We start from the raw sequence: 20696 nt of genomic DNA on the forward strand, positions 1-20696 counted from the left end.
TTGGGATTTAAATCTTTTTGTCATTCACTACAATACGGATGTTTGCTATAAGGGGAAATGTACAGTAGGTAAACATAAAACTCTGGTAAGAGTCAGATTAAAAATAAAAAAAAAACAGGTAAATCATATTTTTCAAACATCTTTGTTGTCTATTTTACAACCTGTTTGAATTGATACTGTATAAATTTTCTCATTCATGGGGAACTACTTGATGTTGAAAGAGGAAATTACTGTCCACCAACGAAGCTCTTTAGAATGCTTTTAAACAGCCCCCATGCTTCCAAAACATTTGACCTTAACAGGAATCACTTTGAGTAATCTGGGTCTTGCTGGATGCATTTCTTTGTCAGATCTGTGAGAAGACAGAATACTTTTGTTTTTCTTGTGCACACTGGTTCGTTTGACATCAGAATTTGGTTCATCTGAATGATGTGGATGCTGTTCTGAACTCAGGTGAGCATAAGCAAACTGTTTCTGAAATATTTCAGTTAAATCGAGTTCAGTGGGATTGACTGAGGAGTTTATGCAGGTTTTTCAGACTGAATGACTTCGTCATCATCATTATGATTAATAATTAGATTATTAAGTTGAATTTAAATGTATACAGTGACAGGCCAAATGCAAAATTTTAGTGACAGTTTCTGTCTTTCAGATTCTTTGTATACAAACCTCTTTACAAGAAATTGCACTAGTTATAGATGTACAGGAGGTGTTATGTTTTTGACCACAGTACCATTTTGAGGTGACCCTTCTTTACCAGTCTGTATTAAGCATGACTGTAAACCTGTGCAGAAGCTTTTAGCTGGTATGTTGGTATGTTTCTAACATTAAAGTCGTGTTCTTAGCAACATATATAATACAAAAAAAATTTGAATGTTTAGAAGAATTCAGAATTCAGAAATGGAAAATGTCCTTCATAAAAAAAATACAAATAATAAATAAATATTCAGTGTTCAGTGCATGGCTTAAAAAAAGAAGACAGATCAAACATCACTTTAAACATCACTTTTTTTAGCTTCGACTGACATAACTGTTTCAGTCCATTACAATTTTTTGTTTCCTTCGCTAAACTGAAACCATTTTTTGCCATGTAGCTATATGCAACAAGTAGGCTGCGCTGTGCGCGTGCGTGCGTGCGCGTGGGCGGAGAGAGTTTGACAGACAGTCAAACTGAAGCTTGACACGCTCGCAGATGTCTCAGAGAAACAAACCATGACTTCATGAAATACAGTTTTTACTAACAGGCTACATTTTTTCTTTTTCGTCACATCTTCTCTAAGATAAACACTGAAGGTAAGCTCAATATCTCGATTCTTTTCTTTTGTATTCCATACAGCTTAATGCTTTGTTTGATGTAGTTATACGAGCTGACAGTAACGTTTCACACACAAGCTTTCACACGCAACACACACACACTGCGGTTTAATGCTCATAGAGAACAGAATCATATTTTTGTTCATAACGTTTAACAGTAACACATTAAACCGAATATGTTTTTGTGTTAAAAGGCTAAACGGGGTTTCATAGTGCTTTGCATGCATATTCTGCATTTATATATTAACACTGTCTGTTAAAAGTGTAATGAGTAAACCGCAGGGCTGCACTTTGTTCTGAGAGGAGCGGGTTTAGTAGAAGAGAAGGATGTGCTTCCTCAAACGCTCTTCGACATTCACCGCCGAGCCTCGCATACTTTGCATATTATGCAGCTAAAAGTTTAAAGAAATGACTGTCACATCACAGACTGATGTTATAACTGAATGATGGGCTGGAAATAACAAGGTTGAAGTGTTTTTTAATGGTCACTGCAGATATCTGTAGAGGGTGACTGATGATTGGCATTGTGTATTACATAATATATCTAAATATTTAAATGAACACTATATTAATTGAAAATTAACTATATTATCCAGTGGTAAGGCTCCTGTCAGTAGGAAGAATGAGCACAAAAATGGCCAAAATGTCAAGGATATGCTTCAGTTAACCAGTTATTACACAAAATAAACCATCCTGAAGGGGTTTATTTTGTCATAATGACTTACTTTATATTATTAGCCTACTATTATTATTCCGGTTATTAAATAAATACTCATATACTGTATAAACATGAAATTTGAAAAAGAAGGACACAGAAGGACAGTGGTCATTAACGTCATTACACAAACGTATTTGATCACAGAAAGCCACTGAGCAGAATCATCAGAATCAGCGCTTCCAGAGAACCGTGTACTCACAGCATTTCATTGGTAATCAGCCAAAGAGACGGATACAAAATTTCATAATTTATCATTAACTTAACACAAATTTCACTGGAAATCACACCAAGACATTTGAAAGCAGAAACTGGATTACTGTAAATATATATATATATATATATATCTGATAACATTCCAAATAAGTGTCTGTATTCAGTTAAATTAAAATAAATTGGTCGAATCAACCCTAACAGCATCTAGTGATCTCCAACAATATTTTCAGGGTCAGATCAAGTAGGTTACAATTGCATGTTTTCACGTTTTACAGTGAAATAAGAAGGCATGGCTATTGACAGATTCAAAGATCATACAGTCTTCATCATAAGTGTCATTAAAACACATTTGAGGTTTAATATAAAGAAATGTGCTTTGTGCACAAGTCATACTCCAAATAGTGTAATTATAATTTTTTTATAAAAGTAAGTCTCAAGCGATCTGTCCTTAAATGGATAAGCCACCCCAAAATGAAAATGTTCGTTCATTTTCAGAACACAATTTAAGATATTTTGGATGAAAACTGCGAGGCTTGAGACTGTCCTATAGACTGCCAAGTAAATGTAAATGAAAAGTATGAAAGACATGATCAGAATAGTCCATCTGCTATCAGTGATTCAACCGTAAGGTTATGAAGCGATCTCCTCCGTCTCTCCATAACACTGTATGCTGTGTATGCTCTTCTGTGTTTTCTATCAAATCAAAGCATAAATACACATAGAAACAGTGCATCTTTGTGGCGTACGCAGCTTGAGTGATGTGGAGAGACACACAGTAGACTGTTGACTCAATAATCCTTGAATAAAGTTGTTATTTTTGTTTTATTTGCATACAAAAGGTGTTTTTGTCGCTTCATAACATTAGAATTACTGATAGTAGATGGATAATTCTGATGATGTCTTTCATACTTTTCTGGACCTTGACACTTTTATTTACTTGGCAGTCTACGGGACAGTCACAACCCAAGAGATATTCATCCAGAATATATGAAATTGTGTTCTGAAGAGGAACAAAGCTTTTATGGGTTTTGGAACGACATCGGGGTAAGTGATTAATGACAACATTTTGATTTTGGGGTGGAATATCCCTTTAAATATGTTAATAGATTTGAACTATACTTAGTATGCAATAAATGTATTTATAGTTCCACATCAACTTTCAGAAGTTCAAAATCTGCTTTTGTTTCCGTCTCATTTCTGTATTAGACTCTTGCTCACATTAGTATCATCTGTGTTGGTCACTGTTCTCCATTTAATGCTGATCCCAGAGCTCTGTTTTAAAGCTGCCCCGTGTTTACAGGAGGCGATCCGAGCGGGTCATGTGATCGCTGATGTCATGACTCATGTCATTTGCGTTCCCCTCACTCCACGCCAAATGCAAACAGTCCTTATGCTTCTGTGTGCGACTCCACGCCTCTCCCCGCTGATAAAGACCTATTGTTTCAGTCCAGGCCGGGTGTGAGGGGTGAAATCATGATGTGATCGTTTAACAAAAATTAGGTTATTCTGCACTTTGTTGGATTTGAGGAAATTTCAGCCCTGCTGATCCTGTCGTCCTGTGATTTGGCTTGCAAATATCCTTATTTCTGGCAACTGCTTTGTTCTCTGTCTGAAAAACACGATTAGACCCTTGAGGCTTGAGAACATCCAGGTTTTAGAACGGCTGCCCTGGAAAATGTCCATTTATGCGTCCATCTAGCCAGTTGTGGTGAGAGATTTATAGATAGGCTTTTTAAAGTCCACCCATACATATAATGCACCGGTCAGATTAGTTATGCAATCATTGGGTCATGGGAGTTGGAATTAGGGGTCAGGAAAGCTTCAAACCATGTGGCATTTCTAAGCTTCAATTATTTCTATATAAACCTTTTGGGAACAGTAATATTGACCATATATTATTAGATCTCTCATTTTGATTTGAGAGTAAAATTTAGGTTTACTAAACCTTTTTTTAGTTCTTGTTATCTAAAGCAACATTTCTTTGGCTAGTCTGATTCTTAAGAAGTTTGTGCTCATTATGCAAATGCTTGTTTATGACCCTGCATCACCCTTGACAGCTTGTGACGCATTGATTTATATATAACATTTCATACAAGCTGCGAGAACACTTAAGTAATGCCTGTAAGGAAACAGAAGTTACACTTTCTTAAAAGAAGTGTTGCTGTGTGGTTTCTAAGGTGTTCTAAACGGTTGTTAGGTTATTATATAATGATAAAAAAAAATCAAAGAATCTCACTCCCATCACCGAAATCCTAAATTCATGTTTATCTGTTTTTGTGTCAAAAGATAAAAGGAAACTTGGTTTCTCATGTCATGACCCATTTAATAATTTCATAAGACATAAAAAATATGATAATTTACACTCAATAGTTTATTATTGCATACTGTTTTATAATGTACTACATTAATAATGCTACTATTTATCTATATATATAAAATACTGCTATTTTCACTTAGTGTAAATAAAATCAATTTAGTGTAAATATCATCTATCACTATTTGCACTTAGTGTAAATAATATTAATAATAAAAAAAAATGTAAAACGCTTTGTAAATGTTTAACGTCATGTCCCCTAAAATTAAAAAAGGAATTATGAAATTTTTAATAAGAAATACAAAAAATAGAAGAAGTAATTATATGTGTGAATTGAAATAATTAATATATTCAGATGGAAAAGAGCACTGACTCACCATTCATATTGCGTCTGTAGAAAGCAACACTAATAATTGTGTTGATATTACTATTTTTATATTGCTACTATTATTTATTTATGGTTTTTGTGATTCTATTAGCATTCTTGTATTGTGTATGTACCGTGTACAGTGTAGCCAACTGTTTTCAAGAGAACGCCATTTTAATATCCTAATGGTTAGTTATGCCTGCCATTCATTTTAAAACCCTGCATTCAGTGCTGAGCAATGTTAAATGTCTGAAATTGGTCATAAATTCAGGTTATTGTTTATAATGCACAAAGTATGATAAAGTTCGATGTTTATAGCTTTGTGCCCTGTATATCAGATCACCCACAGCGCTGACAGATATGAGCAAATCAGCAAAACCATGAAAACAATAGCGCCTTGAGCAATATCCTCTTCACCTTGCAGGCCATGCCTCCAGAATCAGACTCTTATGTACTCTACATACTTACAGCTGCGATTGTTTGCTTATTTTGTGGGCAGGCACATTGAGGACCAGGCCGTCTTAGGAAAGATTGCATGATTAATTACAAATCCGTCTTCTGTGATATTAGGGTTTTCTGCGAGGAGCCGCTCAGTACGAGAAACTTTAAGCCTCTAGCTGCCGCGGTGGTTTGTAGCAGTTAGTGTCGCTGAGGTATGTACAACTCATTTCTCATTTCTATTAGCAAGCCAAATAAGGGGTCTTGAGTTCTGTTGACGTCAAAGAAGGAGCGTTCAACGTCAAATAATGCCTGTATAGACTAATCAAAACCTGCAATGATTCTCCCACTGCTGTGTGATGCTTTGAGATGAACTCTTTCTCCTCACAGCGCTTCCTCATCGTCGTGAGAAACATGTTTGTGTAGCGGCTCTGCAATTACATTTTTAACAGGAAACAGGCTGTGCACATCATAAGTTGGATTTGAATATCTTCCAGAGTCTGTTTTATAACATTCGGAGTCGTGTGGGCATGTGATTGTCATTTCTGGAACGATCGAACCTCTCACAGCGCTTGCCATGTGTTTAATGCGTGTGTATAAATAGCTTTAAGTGCTCATTTATTCCATTTCCCTCATAAACATGTTCTTTCCATCTTTGTTTACTTTCGCTATAGCACTCGATTTCCTTTGCTTGGGCACTTAATGTCTTTCACTTTCAGTATCAGTCACTGACAGACCCCTGACACCTACTCATGTTCTATTTATTCCTCCTGCACTAGACGCCTGGAGTCATTTTGGGTTGGATATGCAGCGACTCTAACGTCTAATGAACAGCAGAGCGGTTTACAAGGTAAGGAAAATGCCAAGCTGTCAGAGAAAAAAAGTGCTAACTGTTTATCTTTAAAGGGCTTGCAACAGCGTGTCACTGGGGAAGTACACTTAAAAGGACAGCTTTGTACTTCATCTACTCCTAACTAGTGCATATCAGTAGTTTATAGTACAGTAGTTATATGGTACTTATGGTACTACTATGAAACGTTTCGGGGAAACATTTCTGCACAAGTGAAATGTGTCGTCTGAACACAAAACTGGCCGAAGTGGTGTATACAGTTAAGCATGTGTTTATGTGTTTACATATCTCCCAAAACCTGCTCACAACCCGTTTGTATTTCACTCCAAAATCAGAATGAAAAAGCAAGAAAATGTATTTTGCATAAAGAAAATGAAGTCATCAACCAGGTGCATACACCTCAACCAGGTGTGTACAGTGTGTGTATATATATATATATATATATATATATATATATATATATATATATATATATATATATATATATATATATATATATATATTATGCATTAATGCATTATGCATTAACTAATTGTTAGGGATTATAAATAATTGTATAATAATAATAATCATGCATAATGCATTAATTCGAAAGGATTATAAATAATAATAATGCATTCATTATGCATTAACTGATTCATAAGGATTTTATTGTATTTATTTTATTTTCAGTTGAGTACTTTATCCCCACTTTTGGGTGAAATGAGACCCAGACATGTTTAGTAACATTCCCTCATATAGACAACCAGCTTTAATGGTCCCTGAGGCTATTGACCGCTTCATTTGAAAAGACAAGTATTCAGTTTTCATGTGTTTTCCCTCCTCTGTTTGCCATCAACATCCTGTCACCGAGCAGAGCTGCAGCTATATCCTGCATATGCTGCATCATTTCACTCATGTCAGGAGGAAACTCGAGTCTCTTTCTAATGAGTTGCTTTAGAGTTGCATCTCTTGCATCAGCAGCGTTGACTTCTACCAAGAACAGGAACATCACATGACTTCATTTCCTGTTTGATAATGTGCAAAGCGCCCACAGTTGAAGTTACCTTTGCATATTCTTATTTTAATAGTACACTATTAGCATGTTCATTTGATCATTTTGAGGGTCTTGAGACATTCATATTGCAATTTTTAATGTTATGCATTTTGTATATTTACTTTAAATAATAGATGAGTTCAACGGCAGATGAGACCGGAGGTGGAAGACCTCCAAAAACTGGGGGCAAAGACCACAAAAAGGTGTGTAAAACCCTGCACAATCTTTTATCTGTATGTATCAGTGATCAACAATGCAACTGATGCATTGATTTAGTTTATTTCCACTGCTAATTTGATATATTACTGAAGGAAGCAGAACAAGTATTTAGGCTACACATAGATGTTTAAGGAGAACATACACATTTAATTAGTAGCTTACATTTATATTAGATATTAGTTATCGCTAAAACAGATGCACACTGCCCAATGAATAATGCATTGCTAAAGTAAATAAAGTACTAATGGAACCAAAGTTCCTCAGAAACATAACATCGGAGCAAATGAGACAGCTGTTTACACACAATAAAAGTATACAGTGTAGCTTTAAAATGAATAATAGTGTTGGATATTTCTTCTGAAACTCATATGAGACACATGAGGTCTTATAAAGAGGAAAATCTGAGAAGCAGGAGTCTTTGGCAAGCATCTCTGTGCTTATGTTCAATGTTTAGGAGAAATGATTTCTCATTTAGTTTTCTGTCCAGTTTCGAGGCCTTTGTGTGCAATAGATTATTTTTGCTCAACCCAGCATATTTTTCTCCGTGGCACAATGTGGCGTTTGTGCTGTGAGCTCTTTTGGGATTTAGTGGGATTTGATTTTTGCATATCCCACTCTGATTTGTCATATTTGTGCTCTGAAATGCTGTTTTTCCGCTGACTGTTATGTAACGGTGAGCACACTGCACCCGTGTGTCATGCCATGTGTACCATGCATCAGGAGGCTCATGATATTAGGGATATTAGGAAATTCACATAGTGGATATTTGCCCACAAAATGACTTATAGGCTTTAAATATTTGTTTGTCATTTCTTTTAAAGTAATAGCGAGAAGAAAAAAGCACAGGTTTAAGAGAAAAGAATAAAATGTGCACATTGTGTAAATCTCACAAGAACTGTTTAAGAGTTTGTCCAGAATATGGATAATAATTCATATTTTATGTATGCATATAGCAGATAGCATCTTCACATCCAAATAAAAAAATAACTAGAATTAATAATTAGATAATAATTAGAAATCTATAGAGATTATTTTCATGTTAGGGTTAGCAGCGTCTATTAATGATTTTTGTTAATCATTAATAATTTTAAATAGTAAAAAAAAGAAAAGAAAATTAAAGTTGATTAATTATACTTTGAGTGTCTGAAAATTACAAATAATTCGTATTATATATAAAAATATTATTATTAACATTAGTGGAAAAAGTAATATATTTAAAATACATTTATTTCATACTAAGTATAGTTCAGATCTTTTAAAACATTTACTGAAATTAAAATGATAACTATTGCGCAATGCACATTTTTGTTTATGACAATGATTGAGGTTGTGGAAGACTAGTATTGTAACTGCTTCATAATTGCAGTATTTTTACACTTCACAGTCCTAATTCGTTGTGGGTGATTGCCGGGGCGTTGCTAAGTTATCGCAGTTTATTATTTGCTCTCATTGTGACACTAGCAGTAAATTACTTCTTGTAAAACCAGGCCTCAAACCTGGCCATACAGTGTGCCTCAACTTCCTTGTCTTCAACTTCCTCCCATGTGTGTTTTTAGCGCTGATAAGGATTGCGTTATCTCTGCTTTTCCTGTACGTGCCAGTGTTTGCTCATGATCTGAGGCTGTTTTACATTGGTTTTCCGTGTGTTTGTCTGTAGCCCACAGCAGAAGCCTTGAGAGGAGCCATCCAGCTCGGCATCGGGTACTCAGTCGGAAACATGACGTCCAAACCAGACAGAGATGTTCTCATGCAAGACTTCTATGTTGTGGAGAGCGTCTTTCTCCCGAGGTATTGACAGATGTGATGTGTGGTTGCCATAGCCTCACTATTCAAACACTGAGATACAATGACTCTGTTCCAAATGTCAACAGTTCTGTTGTAGTAGTTTGTTTAATGTCTACTGCAATATTAATTAGTACAGCTGAACTTCTTTTGTGATTGGTTGAATCCACACAATGCTGAATAGAGCCACTATAGGATTTGAAATAAGAGTTTACAGTTTTTAAATATTGTGTGAAATCATTTTGTCTTTCAGTGAAGGCAGTAATCTGACTCCAGCTCACCATTATCCTGATTTTCGCTTTAAAAATTATGCTCCCTTGGCTTTCCGTTACTTTAGGGAGCTCTTTGGGATTAAACCAGACGATTATTTGGTAAGACCAAGAAACCACACGAGACTTACTAAAACAGCCATGAAAGATGATGAAATTATTTACTGTCAAGAATCATGAAATTCTAGACGGTAAGCAGATCATTCTCAGGAAAACAGTGAAGACAAAATATAGTTTCATCTGGAAAAATTACTGCTGAACTCATTCACCGCAAAAATTATTCAGTTATAATGTAATGATGATGGCTTGTACATGCTAATGGGTGAAAAAAATTAAAATAAAATTAATGTTAAATATAATTAATGATTAAAAAAATTACTTTATGAATATATATATATATAAAAAAATAGTTATACTTTGAAGTCGGGAATACAAATTCCCTCAATAAACTCCTGATTAGCTGCTTTTTAATAGTTAGTACGGTAGTTTATTTAAGGACCTTAAATATGGTCATGCAGAATTGGACTTTAAAAATGTATAAATATAAAAAAATATAGGATATTTTATAAATATATCAAATAAATTATAAGAATTGTAAAATAAAGTTTATTATCATGAAAATTACTATATTATGGCAAAGTTATGGGGACACAACTGAAATATTATTTTATTAATATTTTTATAATATTTCACTTGTCATACTTCATATTTTATTATGTAATATTATTAATATTTCCACTTAGCATTTATTTAAATACATTTCAGTTTTAGTAAATCTAGTACTTTGACTCATATTTCATATATTTCATATATATATATATATATATATATATATATATATATATATATATATATATACACACACACACACATGTGTGTTAGTTCTGTCAAAAGATTAATTGCATTCAAAATAAAAGTTTTAATAAAAATAAATATACACAGTACACCGACATATATCATGTAAACAATTTGTTATTTATTTTGGATGCAGTTAATAACAGCACTGAAATGAAACCATTTAAAACTGATCCGAATGCACTTGCTTTTGTATCTTCTGTATAACCGACATTAATAATGCATTTTCTTTTTGTTCATCTGCAGTACTCTATTTGTAAAGAGCCTCTGATAGAGCTGTCAAACCCCGGAGCGAGTAGTTCATGGTTTTACCTAACCAGTGATGACGAGTTCATCATAAAGACCGTGCAGCACAAAGAAGCTGAATTTCTGCAGAAGCTGCTTCCAGGTTACTACATGGTGAGCCACACAATCAGCAAAATAACCAGGAAGAAACTACACTATGCACTGCTATCTCAGCTCAGCTGCTCATATTGACAATTCAATTATTAATACGGAAAACAACTACAGATAATCATTTTACAGCACTGTTACCTCACAGCTGTGGTATAGCCCTGTTTGCTGTAGAAATACACTACACATTAAAACACATTAAAAACATTAAATATTCAGCCTCTCAGTTTAAAATGTTAATGCATTTTTTTTAAAGCATAATGCATTTAACTTTGCCTCCACTAAACTTACAGCATTTTTAACACTAATAAGCTCTTCTAATATTCTTTTCAAGATGAAAAACTGCTCTGTCCTTCCTGATTTCAGAATCTGAATCAGAACCCGAGGACCCTCTTGCCCAAGTTTTACGGGCTGTACTGTATTCAGTGTGGAGGTGTTAATATCCGATTGGTGGTGATGAACAACATTCTGCCTCGCTCTTTGAAAATGCACTACAAATATGACTTAAAGGGCTCTACTTACAAACGCAGAGCGTCACGAAAGGAGCGCGCCAAATCCTCCCCGACTTTTAAAGATCTGGACTTCCAGGAGATGCACGAAGGTCTTTACTTTGATGCAGACACATACAGCGCCTTGATGAAGACTCTTCAGAGAGACTGTCGGGTGAGTCGAGCTGTTGATCGCCGGAGAGCTCTTCAGGATTATATGTGGTTGTGATTTCCATTCACTTTGCTCCACAGGTGCTGGAAAGCTTTAAAATCATGGACTACAGTTTGCTGCTGGGCATCCATGTTCTGGACAGGAAGCTGAGGGGGAGAGGCGGGATTGGGGACAGTAAGCGCCATGGTGGACAGAAGGTCCTGTACTCCACAGCTCTCGAGTCCATTCAAGGAGACGGCAAAGCAGGCGAGCCTCTTCCTGACGCAGATGACGACACGTGAGTGGAGCTGCTCCGTTTGCAGAGTTAACAGAAATTAAAGAAAAATAAGTTTTACTTTTACCACACGCCCTTTCTCAAAGACACATCCGCCAGTCTGAATATTTACTGCATATGCACACGACTGCTCAAATGCTTGGACTCAGAAATATGTTTTGAAAGAAATTACTATTTTTATCAAGTAAGGATGCATTAAATAGATTGAAATGGCTGCTATCTTGTAGAGGTGGGAGATATACCGGTAAACACGATTAACCGGTAGAAATGTGTCTAGACTATCGTTTCTATCGCGGTTACATGCTCACGTGATGTTGCTGTGCTACGTGCTCATGAAAACTTCAAGTTTGCATGCATTTTTAAGCATTACAGTTTAAAAACAAGTGATTTTAAGAATTTGCAATGCAATCTGCAGCAAAAGAGGACTCATTTGGCGATATCCGTGAGCTGTCTGAGAGACTGTTTCTGAGCGCTATCAGAGAGGTGCACACACGTCAAGATGCAAGACGTGATCAGACAGTTATTTTGAAGGCCTTGAATGGTTAAATACACAGGTTTTTGCAAGTATCCTTATAAACATAGTCATTTAGGCCTTAAGTAAAAGCAGCTGAGAAAGAAAAAAAAAAACAGGTGTAAGAGAATATTGGATCCAGGCAGCTCTTAAAGTGACAGCAGTCTAATATTCCTGTCGTTCATATTACTGTATTTTTTTAATTTACATTGTGAAAAGTAGTGTTTTATACATATTATTACTGTACTTTATAGAATGTATTATTTATTTGTTCTACTGTAGTTTTTGTGTCATATTGCTTGTAATTATTTTCTTATTCTTAAGTGACTGTTCATTTGTCTTCTGTTTTTATTTATTTTTTTATTTAAGCTTAAATACTTTTATTAACAAACAGAACAAAAGAACAATTCAATAATGTACTGTAGGAGCAGAAGAAGCGCAACAGCTTTATACAAAACATTCAAAGACGATACTAAAATAAAAACGAAGGAAACGGAGGACGTATAAACACACAGGCTGATAAAGAAGTAAATAAGATACAAGCAAACACAATCAATGAACCGATGAGTAACTGTGGAAACTTCAGGTCAAAGGAAACAAGAACAAAACACATGAAAACAAGGTGATACAAACTAAAAGTCTATGAAAACGAAACTGAAACCAAAAAGGAACATGGTAGCGGTAAAGAAATTGTTACAGTTTTTGTATTGTTATATTTCTGTTTCAAATAAATGCTGCTTTTTGAAAGAATCCTGAAAATAAAACTGTAGCATGGTTTCCACAAAAATATGAAGCAGCACGCACAAAAGTTTTCAACATTGATCATCGGAAATGTTTCTTTAGAATGATATTGGAATATTATAATGATTTCTGAAGATCATGTGACACTGAAGACTGGAATAATGATGTTGAAAATGCAGCTTTGATCACAGGAATAAATTATATTTTAATACATATTAAATACAAAACTGTTATTTTAAGTTGTAATAATATCCATCATGTTGCTAAAATATTTCCAATACATTTTCTGACTGACTTTGGATCGGTTTGAAGTAATCATGCGTTTTTGTTCTAGAATGGGTGGCATCCCTGCTAAACACAAAGATGAGAAGTTGCTGATCTTTCTGGGAATCATTGATATCCTGCAGTCCTATAGGTATGAATCAGCTGACAAAATATGAGAATAATTACTGTTCCATTAAAGATGACAAAAAGTTCCAATATTTAACATTTCCATCTTATATACAGATTTATAAAGAAGGTTGAGCACTCGTGGAAGGCTCTTGTGCATGATGGCGTATGCATTTTTCTTTTTTCATCAAATCTATATTTTTATATCCTTCTGTTTAAACGTTATCATGATTTATGGTTCTTTGCTGCTTTGCATTCTAGGACACTGTATCTGTCCATAGACCAAATTTCTACGCTGACAGATTCCTGAAGTTCATGGGCACCACGGTGTTTAAAAAGATTCACCGTAAGTTTAATGATTCTTTGTTATTTCCAGTGAAACAGGATCATTTAAAATGCCCTTCTACATCTCACATGTTTCCCTCTTTGTTTGTATTTTTAGCTCTCCGTGGTGCGTCCTCGAGAAGGAAGAAGAACTCAATCCAGCCGTGTAGGTCGGCCTCACAGGAAGTTCTGTCGTCTGTAAATGAAGAGAGTAAAGAAGAAAGGAGGGCACAAAGCCTCGAAAACCTCGATGATACAGGTGCTCACTGCTATTGAAGAGAAATTCGCTAATGCACACAAAACTTTTTTCTTTTTACTTTAAGGAGCAGTTATTATGATAAATGCATGAGATATTATGAAATTTGTAAATCAGTCTCTTTGTTGAAATAACACTATTTTGTCACTTCTGAAAAGGTGTGCATAATTTTATTAAATATGCACTTGTAGAGTTCTTCAAATATTACAAGTATATTTTTAAAAACTGTAGTTGATTAGTAATATGCATTGCTAAGAACTTCATTTGGACAACTTTCAAGGCGATTTTCTAAATATTTCGATTTTTTTACAGCCTCAGGTTCCAGATTTTCAAATAGTTGTATCTCTGCCAAATACTGATCAAGAAGAAGTGTGCTTTTGTTGACTAGCATACTAAAGCATATGTAAAGTACTAAATTATGACAAGTTAATTTATTTTAAACTGCATCGTCATCATTACAAATATGTTATTTTGAATATATTTAATTAAATAGAATACAAGTTTCTAAAACTGACATTAAAGTATATTTTAGTTTGTCATAAATTTGTGTCGGTACATTCGTCAATATTTAAGTTGTACTGATGCCCTAACTACGTTCAACTAATTGCTTTTAATGTAAATTAGTGCTGTAAAATAATGAATCGCGATTAATCAAATCCAAAATAAGTTTTTGTTTACATAATATATGTGTGTGTACTGTGTATATGTATTATTTATATATAAATACACATATATACAGTATATATTTTGAATATATTCACATGTATATATTTATATTCATATAATTTATATGAATATAAATAATATAAATATAATAATATTATAATAATATAATAATATATACATGCATGCGTGTGTATGTATGTATATAAACCTAATAATTATACACAGAACATAGCCATAGATTATGTAAACAAAAAGCTTTATTTTGGATGCGATTAATAATTTGAAAACATAAAATTTAAACTATAATAGATTATTTTTGCAGTAACTACTCTTTTTAAACATATGCTAAGGTGTAGTTTTGTTTCACAAGGGATACCATTCAAAACTGTATTTTTACACATTCACTATAGATACCTTACTAAGATAAGATGCTTCTTTTTGACAGAAACGCACCCCTCTCAGAAACCTGATGTAATTCCCAGCTCCACCAGACTCAACCCAGCCATCTCAGCCGCCACGGTGTCTTCTGCTTCCTCTCTAGATGATGTGAAGACCGAACCGCAAACAGATTCAGAGAACAGGTGCTAACATACAAACACACACACTTTCCCATCAGACATACGTATTAGTTCAACTAAAAAGGTCTTTGTAAACTTCCATATTTCTTCACCGAGCTTCCTCTTCTTCTTTATTTTGCTCTAAACTGGATGTGATTGGCACACACCTTCTTGTTTGGCTGACGTCACTGTGTTGTTTGTCCTCAGAGATGATTATAGGACGTCCAGCACGACTCTTGCATTAGAGGAGAGCACTCTTCCTGCTTCAGACTCACAGGCAAGCACACCTGAGTCAGGTCTGGACGTCTACTTGGTCAGTGTAGATACTGGTTGTCATGTAATGACACCTGATCTGAAGTTCCCCTGGAACTCAAACGCTTTTGTGTCATTCGCTCCGGATCTGTGTTTGTGGCTCATATTGTTTTCTGTTTTAGTGATGCGTGAGGCCTTCTGATGTGGACCAGATCATCCAGACGTCTGTAAGACTGAGAAACAGCGGACATGCTGTCAACATTTTGCACAAAGGATATCTCTAGCTGCTAATACACATGGACTGAGTGAGAAAGGCCTTATGTTTGAAGGAATGGCAGAGCGATTGCCACACTATAGTACTGCAGTGCCTTACACTGTCTGTGCACTTTGTACCCACTTGCAAGCACAAGATTGTTGTATAATAATAGTTACACTCCCTTTAGACCAGTGTGCTGTAACTGTATCTCAACACGCTGGTTGGTATGCATGTTAAAGGTGAGTTACCTGATTAAAGCATGTGTCATACAGAGAAATAGGTTTGTTATATTATAATAATCCTGGTATAATTATGTTCTGAGCACTTCTGAATAGTGTGAGTAATGATTTAGTTTCACCCGATCATTACAATACAGTAACTAGTACCAAACATTAGTAACATTGTCACTAGTGAACATGGATTGAATATTATGTTTGGTCATGTGATTTTGACGCACAATCAGTATAATGTAATTACATGGGGGGGGGGGGGGGGTGTTATCATGGTCAATGTTACTTCGTGTAAAGATTTACAGGGGCTTAAGATGTTAAAAACCAGCAATCTTTAAAACCTTTTTATAAAATGTATTTAAATTTAAATGTTTTGTGATTAGAGTAATATATGAATTAAATGTGCTTTGATGTATAATGTTTATAGTTGCTATTAAATGCTGCATCTACACAAGAACTTCACTTTGTCTGTTATTCACAAGCATCTGATGCACAGATAGCAAACCTGTGCGCTGCACAAATATTAACACAACAGTAGTTTTATTTTAAGCTATTATAATGTTTATTCAAAATTAAAGATAGCAGCACTCTTCATCTGTTAGTGAAAAATTATAGTGCATGCTATAGTGAATGCTATTAAGTGTTTTCACTGTTTGCAATAGTCGCGTGCAGTCCACTAGAGGGGTGTATTGTTGTTTGTCTCAGTAAGACAAATGATCTGTGATCATGAGTTGTAGCATTTTTTTTTTTTAATATAGTAAAGAAGTGGCTTTCTTCAAATCAATATATTATGTAAATTATATATTGTATTATATATATATATATATATATATATATATATATATATATATATATATATATATATATATATATTAGTGCAGTCAATCGATAAAAAAAATTTAACTAATTAATCGCACATTTTTTTAAATTAATCGCGATTAATCGCAATTAAAAGACTGAAACTTTTTGGATATGTAAATTTAAAATGTAAATAATTAATGTAAACTCAAGACAAAGAAACTATTTAAATTTAAAATATGATTGTTTATTGGAATTTTTGTTTAACTTGTAACACAGATTTTCTCATGTAAACAACATACCTGCAATAAACCATCAATATCCTCCAAATTAACTGTTGGCTTGAAAGCCATATTTATTACAGAAATAAAAACACAGGCATGTAAGTACCATTTGAATTTCAAAACGATCAATGCCAATAAAAAACAAAAATGATTTCCATGTTGAATTCTAAGTGGACTGCAAAAAAATTCCAAAGTATAGTCATTGCCAGTGCTTTAAGTGGGCCAGTACGCACTGGTACTCAGTACTGTCACTTCCAAATATAGCTCTTGAGCGTACCGCCACCTCTCCGTGCGCCCAGAACGTGCTTGTAGCGTACCGGTACGCTCATTTGGACATCTGTTTTAATAGAGGTTTTAATCTTTTACCTGCACTGCCGATTTTCAGAGCGCCCTTCACAATGCAAGCTTCCTAATTCATCCCACCGAGAGCAGAAACTACATTACCCATTCACCCTTAAGTTATACAAGTGAATAGCGCATGTGTCGCTTTTCCCACTGTTAAGTGTCAACAACTCAACGTGGCCGGAGAAGGTGTGTGAAACTCGTTGTGAGTTATACTAAAGCAAAATCTTGAGTATTTATTGTCTGATAAACATTAAAAACTGTCTGCGGAGGTTGAGTCGTCCTGCAGCCCCCGCTGGCTGCTCATTGGCTGCAGCATCTTTTTTCTAAGTTCTAAAAAAATACCGTAGACGGCAAGGCACAAATTTAGATATATATTTATCTCATTAATCTATAGCCTATGCACAAAGACAATATGATCTTTTTGTCCCCTTTTTGTTTTAAAGCTTGATGAAGAGAGAGAGCGCAAGTTGCTGCAGCTGAGGAGGACAGTGATGCACGCGCACAGGGGTGATTGACAGTTCGCGGCACTGTGTACAAAAAATACTCCGCTACACAATTATTTCGTTATTTTCGTTTAAGCTTATTAACGTTAGCGTTACAGAAAGGTCTGATTTACGCACTGTTACAGTCATTGTTTTTTTTTTGTTTTTTTTAAACAATGACATTTGAGTTCATGATTTTAATGTTGCTGTTTCTTGTGGCAGACTAAATGAAGAGTAATGTTTCTTGTGGCAGACTGAAGAGTAATCCGGCAGAGTTTTATACTGAAACTTTCCGTCTAAAAGTCCTTCCTTGGTCTTAACCATATTTCTTTGCACGTTGAAAACACATAGGCCACAACTGGAAATAAAAAAAAAACTTCAACCGCGTTAATTGCGTTATTTTTTTTAACGCGTTAAATATTTCAAATTAATCGAATGCGTTAACGCGCTAATTTTGACAGCACTAATATATATATATATATATATATATATATATATATATATATATATATATATATATATAAGTATTACAAGGAGGTAAAGTCCCTTTTAAAGGATAATTTGCATGTTTTAGTCTCAAACCGAATATATTTAGTGCTGTCAAAAAATTATCGCGATTAATCGCATCCAAAATAAACAATTATTGTATGTGTGTGCACTGTGTATATTTATAATGTATATATAAATACACACACACGTACACTCAACTAAAGGATTATTATAGGAAGACCATACTAATACTGTGTTTGACCCCCTTTCATCTTCAGAACTAACTTAATTCTACGTGTCATTGATCCAACAAGGTGCTGAAAGCATTCTTTAGAAATGTTGGCCCATATTGATAGGACAGCATCTTGCAGTTGATGGAGATTTGTGGGATGCACATCCAGGGCACGAAGCTCCCGTTCCTCCACATCCCAAAGATGCTCTATTGGGTTGAGATCTGGTGACTGTGGAGGCCATTTGACTACACTGAACTCATTGTCATGTTCAAGAAACCAATTTGAAATGATTGAAGCTTTGTGACATGGTGCATTATCCTGCTGGAAGTAGCCATCAGAGGATGGGTACATGGTGGTCATAAAGGGATGGACATGGTCAGAAACAATGCTCAGGTAGGCTGTGGCATTTAAACGATGCCCAATTGGCACTAAGGGTGTGCCAAGAAAACATCCCCCACACCATTACACCACAACCACCATCCTGAACAGTGGTAACAAGGCATGATGGATCCATGTTCTCATTCTGTTTACGCCAAATTCTGACTCTGTAACGAGTGGTTATTTCAGTCAAAGTTGCTCTTCTATCAGCTTGAATCAGTCGGCCCATTCTCCTCTGACCTCTAGCATCAACAAGGCATTTTCGCCCACAGGACTGCCGCATACTGGATGTTTTTCCCTTTTCACACCATCCTTTGTAAACCCTAGAAATGGTTGTGCGTGAAAATCCCAGTAACTGAGCAGATTGTGAAATACTCAGACCTGAGGTCTGGCACCAAAAACCATGCCACGCTCAAAATTCCTTTCTTTCCCATTCTGACATTCAGTTTGGAGTTCAGGAGATTGTCTTGTCCAGGACCACACTCCTAAATGCATTGAAGAAACTGCCATGTGATTGATTGATTAGATAATTGCATTAATGAGAACTTGAACAGGTTTTCTTAATAATCCTTTAGCTGAGTGTATGTATATACTTCAAAATATGTTACATTCATATATTAAATATATACATACATTATTTAAATTATATTAATTTGAATATATACATGTGTGTGTATTTATTCAATATAAACTATGTACACAAATATTTTGTAAACAATAACTTATTTTGGATGTGATTAATCATTTGACTGCACACGCACACACACACACACACACACACACACACGCACACACATATATATATATATATATATATATATATATATATATATATATATATATATATATATTACAATAAGAATGTTGATTCAATTAACTCAAATTATGTGGATTTTTAAATAATTTATAAAATAATTTAAATATAAATCAAATATGCCTAAAACTAAATATCACCATAGGCATATAATTTGATAAGATATTTTACCTATAAAGTTATATATATATATATATATATATATATATATATATATATATATATATATATATATATATATATATATATATATATATAGGCTATATATATAAATACCTCTTTAGCACAGTTTTTATTTCAAATCACTTTAAGCATGCCTTAACATCTGAATTATTCACAAATATTACATCATTAATGCAGGTAATATAATTAACTTCATAAATCATCTTTAAACACATTTATAAATGTATTGTTTTTTTCGCTATTATCATCTTCTATCCTGACCCTTATGGTAACAATATTTCCTACAAGACTGACCACTGGATTTCAGAAAGAAGAAAGCATCGCGACACAAATCTTCTGCATCATAAGACTTTAAAGATGACATATGGAGGCTAATGTTTTGATGAACTCCTCTGGTCAGTTGTGGACGCGCTCACGTGGTTTGGGAACGCGCTGTTGGACTCACCTGCGCGCTCGTGGACACACCCATACCTGGAAGATTCAGGAAATCTGGGATTGTACACAGAATTGGGCTGTTCAGTCGTTCTGATTAGGTGTCCTGTCCGATATAGATCCTACCGAGCGCCGTGTGTGTGTCAGAGTTCATGCATCTCCAGCTCTTCTGAAGGTACGTGCTCTCACTCTGGACGAGGTTTGTTGTTTTTGTCGCGTTTGACTGGTCTCGGTGTTCTATTTTTTTGGGAAGGCGGCGGATTAAAACTTCAGTAACGTCATTTGAACATAAAACTGCTGCTTTTAGGTAACGTACACGTTATTGTAAACTTTAGTGAATTTGATTTGGTCTTCTCCTGTGAGAACTGGCAGC

At 34.8% G+C, this 20696-nt stretch overlaps 1 protein-coding gene across 5 annotated transcripts; it reads left to right on the plus strand.

Moving 5' to 3' along the window:
* Positions 1–1172: 1172 nt before the first annotated feature.
* On the plus strand, positions 1173–16342 carry LOC113109584 (phosphatidylinositol 4-phosphate 5-kinase type-1 beta-like). 5 transcript variants are annotated; one of them, XM_026273237.1, is made up of 16 exons: positions 1173–1293; positions 5497–5579; positions 6144–6214; positions 7385–7453; positions 9127–9257; positions 9505–9622; positions 10622–10774; positions 11135–11431; positions 11509–11705; positions 13289–13369; positions 13462–13510; positions 13606–13690; positions 13787–13927; positions 15036–15171; positions 15355–15460; positions 15582–16342. In XM_026273237.1, exons 3-16 carry the CDS (start codon positions 6191–6193, stop codon positions 15582–15584), a joined length of 1590 nt encoding a protein of 529 aa, XP_026129022.1. In that variant the 5' UTR covers positions 1173–1293; positions 5497–5579; positions 6144–6190; the 3' UTR covers positions 15585–16342. The 5 variants fall into 5 exon arrangements, with proteins under 5 accessions (XP_026129022.1, XP_026129026.1, XP_026129027.1 ...); XM_026273241.1 differs by having other exon boundaries at positions 15355–15443; XM_026273242.1 differs by having other exon boundaries at positions 15355–15424.
* The last annotated feature ends 4354 nt before the right edge of the window (positions 16343–20696 follow it).

The sequence above is a fragment of the Carassius auratus genome, chromosome 10 (assembly GCF_003368295.1).
Source record: "Carassius auratus strain Wakin chromosome 10, ASM336829v1, whole genome shotgun sequence".
In the NCBI taxonomy this organism is placed as follows: Eukaryota; Metazoa; Chordata; class Actinopteri; order Cypriniformes; family Cyprinidae; genus Carassius; species Carassius auratus.

Bases quoted from the DNA above. Each gene is read 5' to 3' on its own strand.
- LOC113109584 (XM_026273237.1), top strand. From the start codon at position 6,191: ATGAACAGCAGAGCGGTTTACAAG. The intron at 9,623-10,621 runs GTAAGACCAAGA...GTTCATCTGCAG, and splicing joins TTAAACCAGACGATTATTTG to TACTCTATTTGTAAAGAGCC. The intron at 11,432-11,508 runs GTGAGTCGAGCT...TTTGCTCCACAG, and splicing joins CTCTTCAGAGAGACTGTCGG to GTGCTGGAAAGCTTTAAAAT.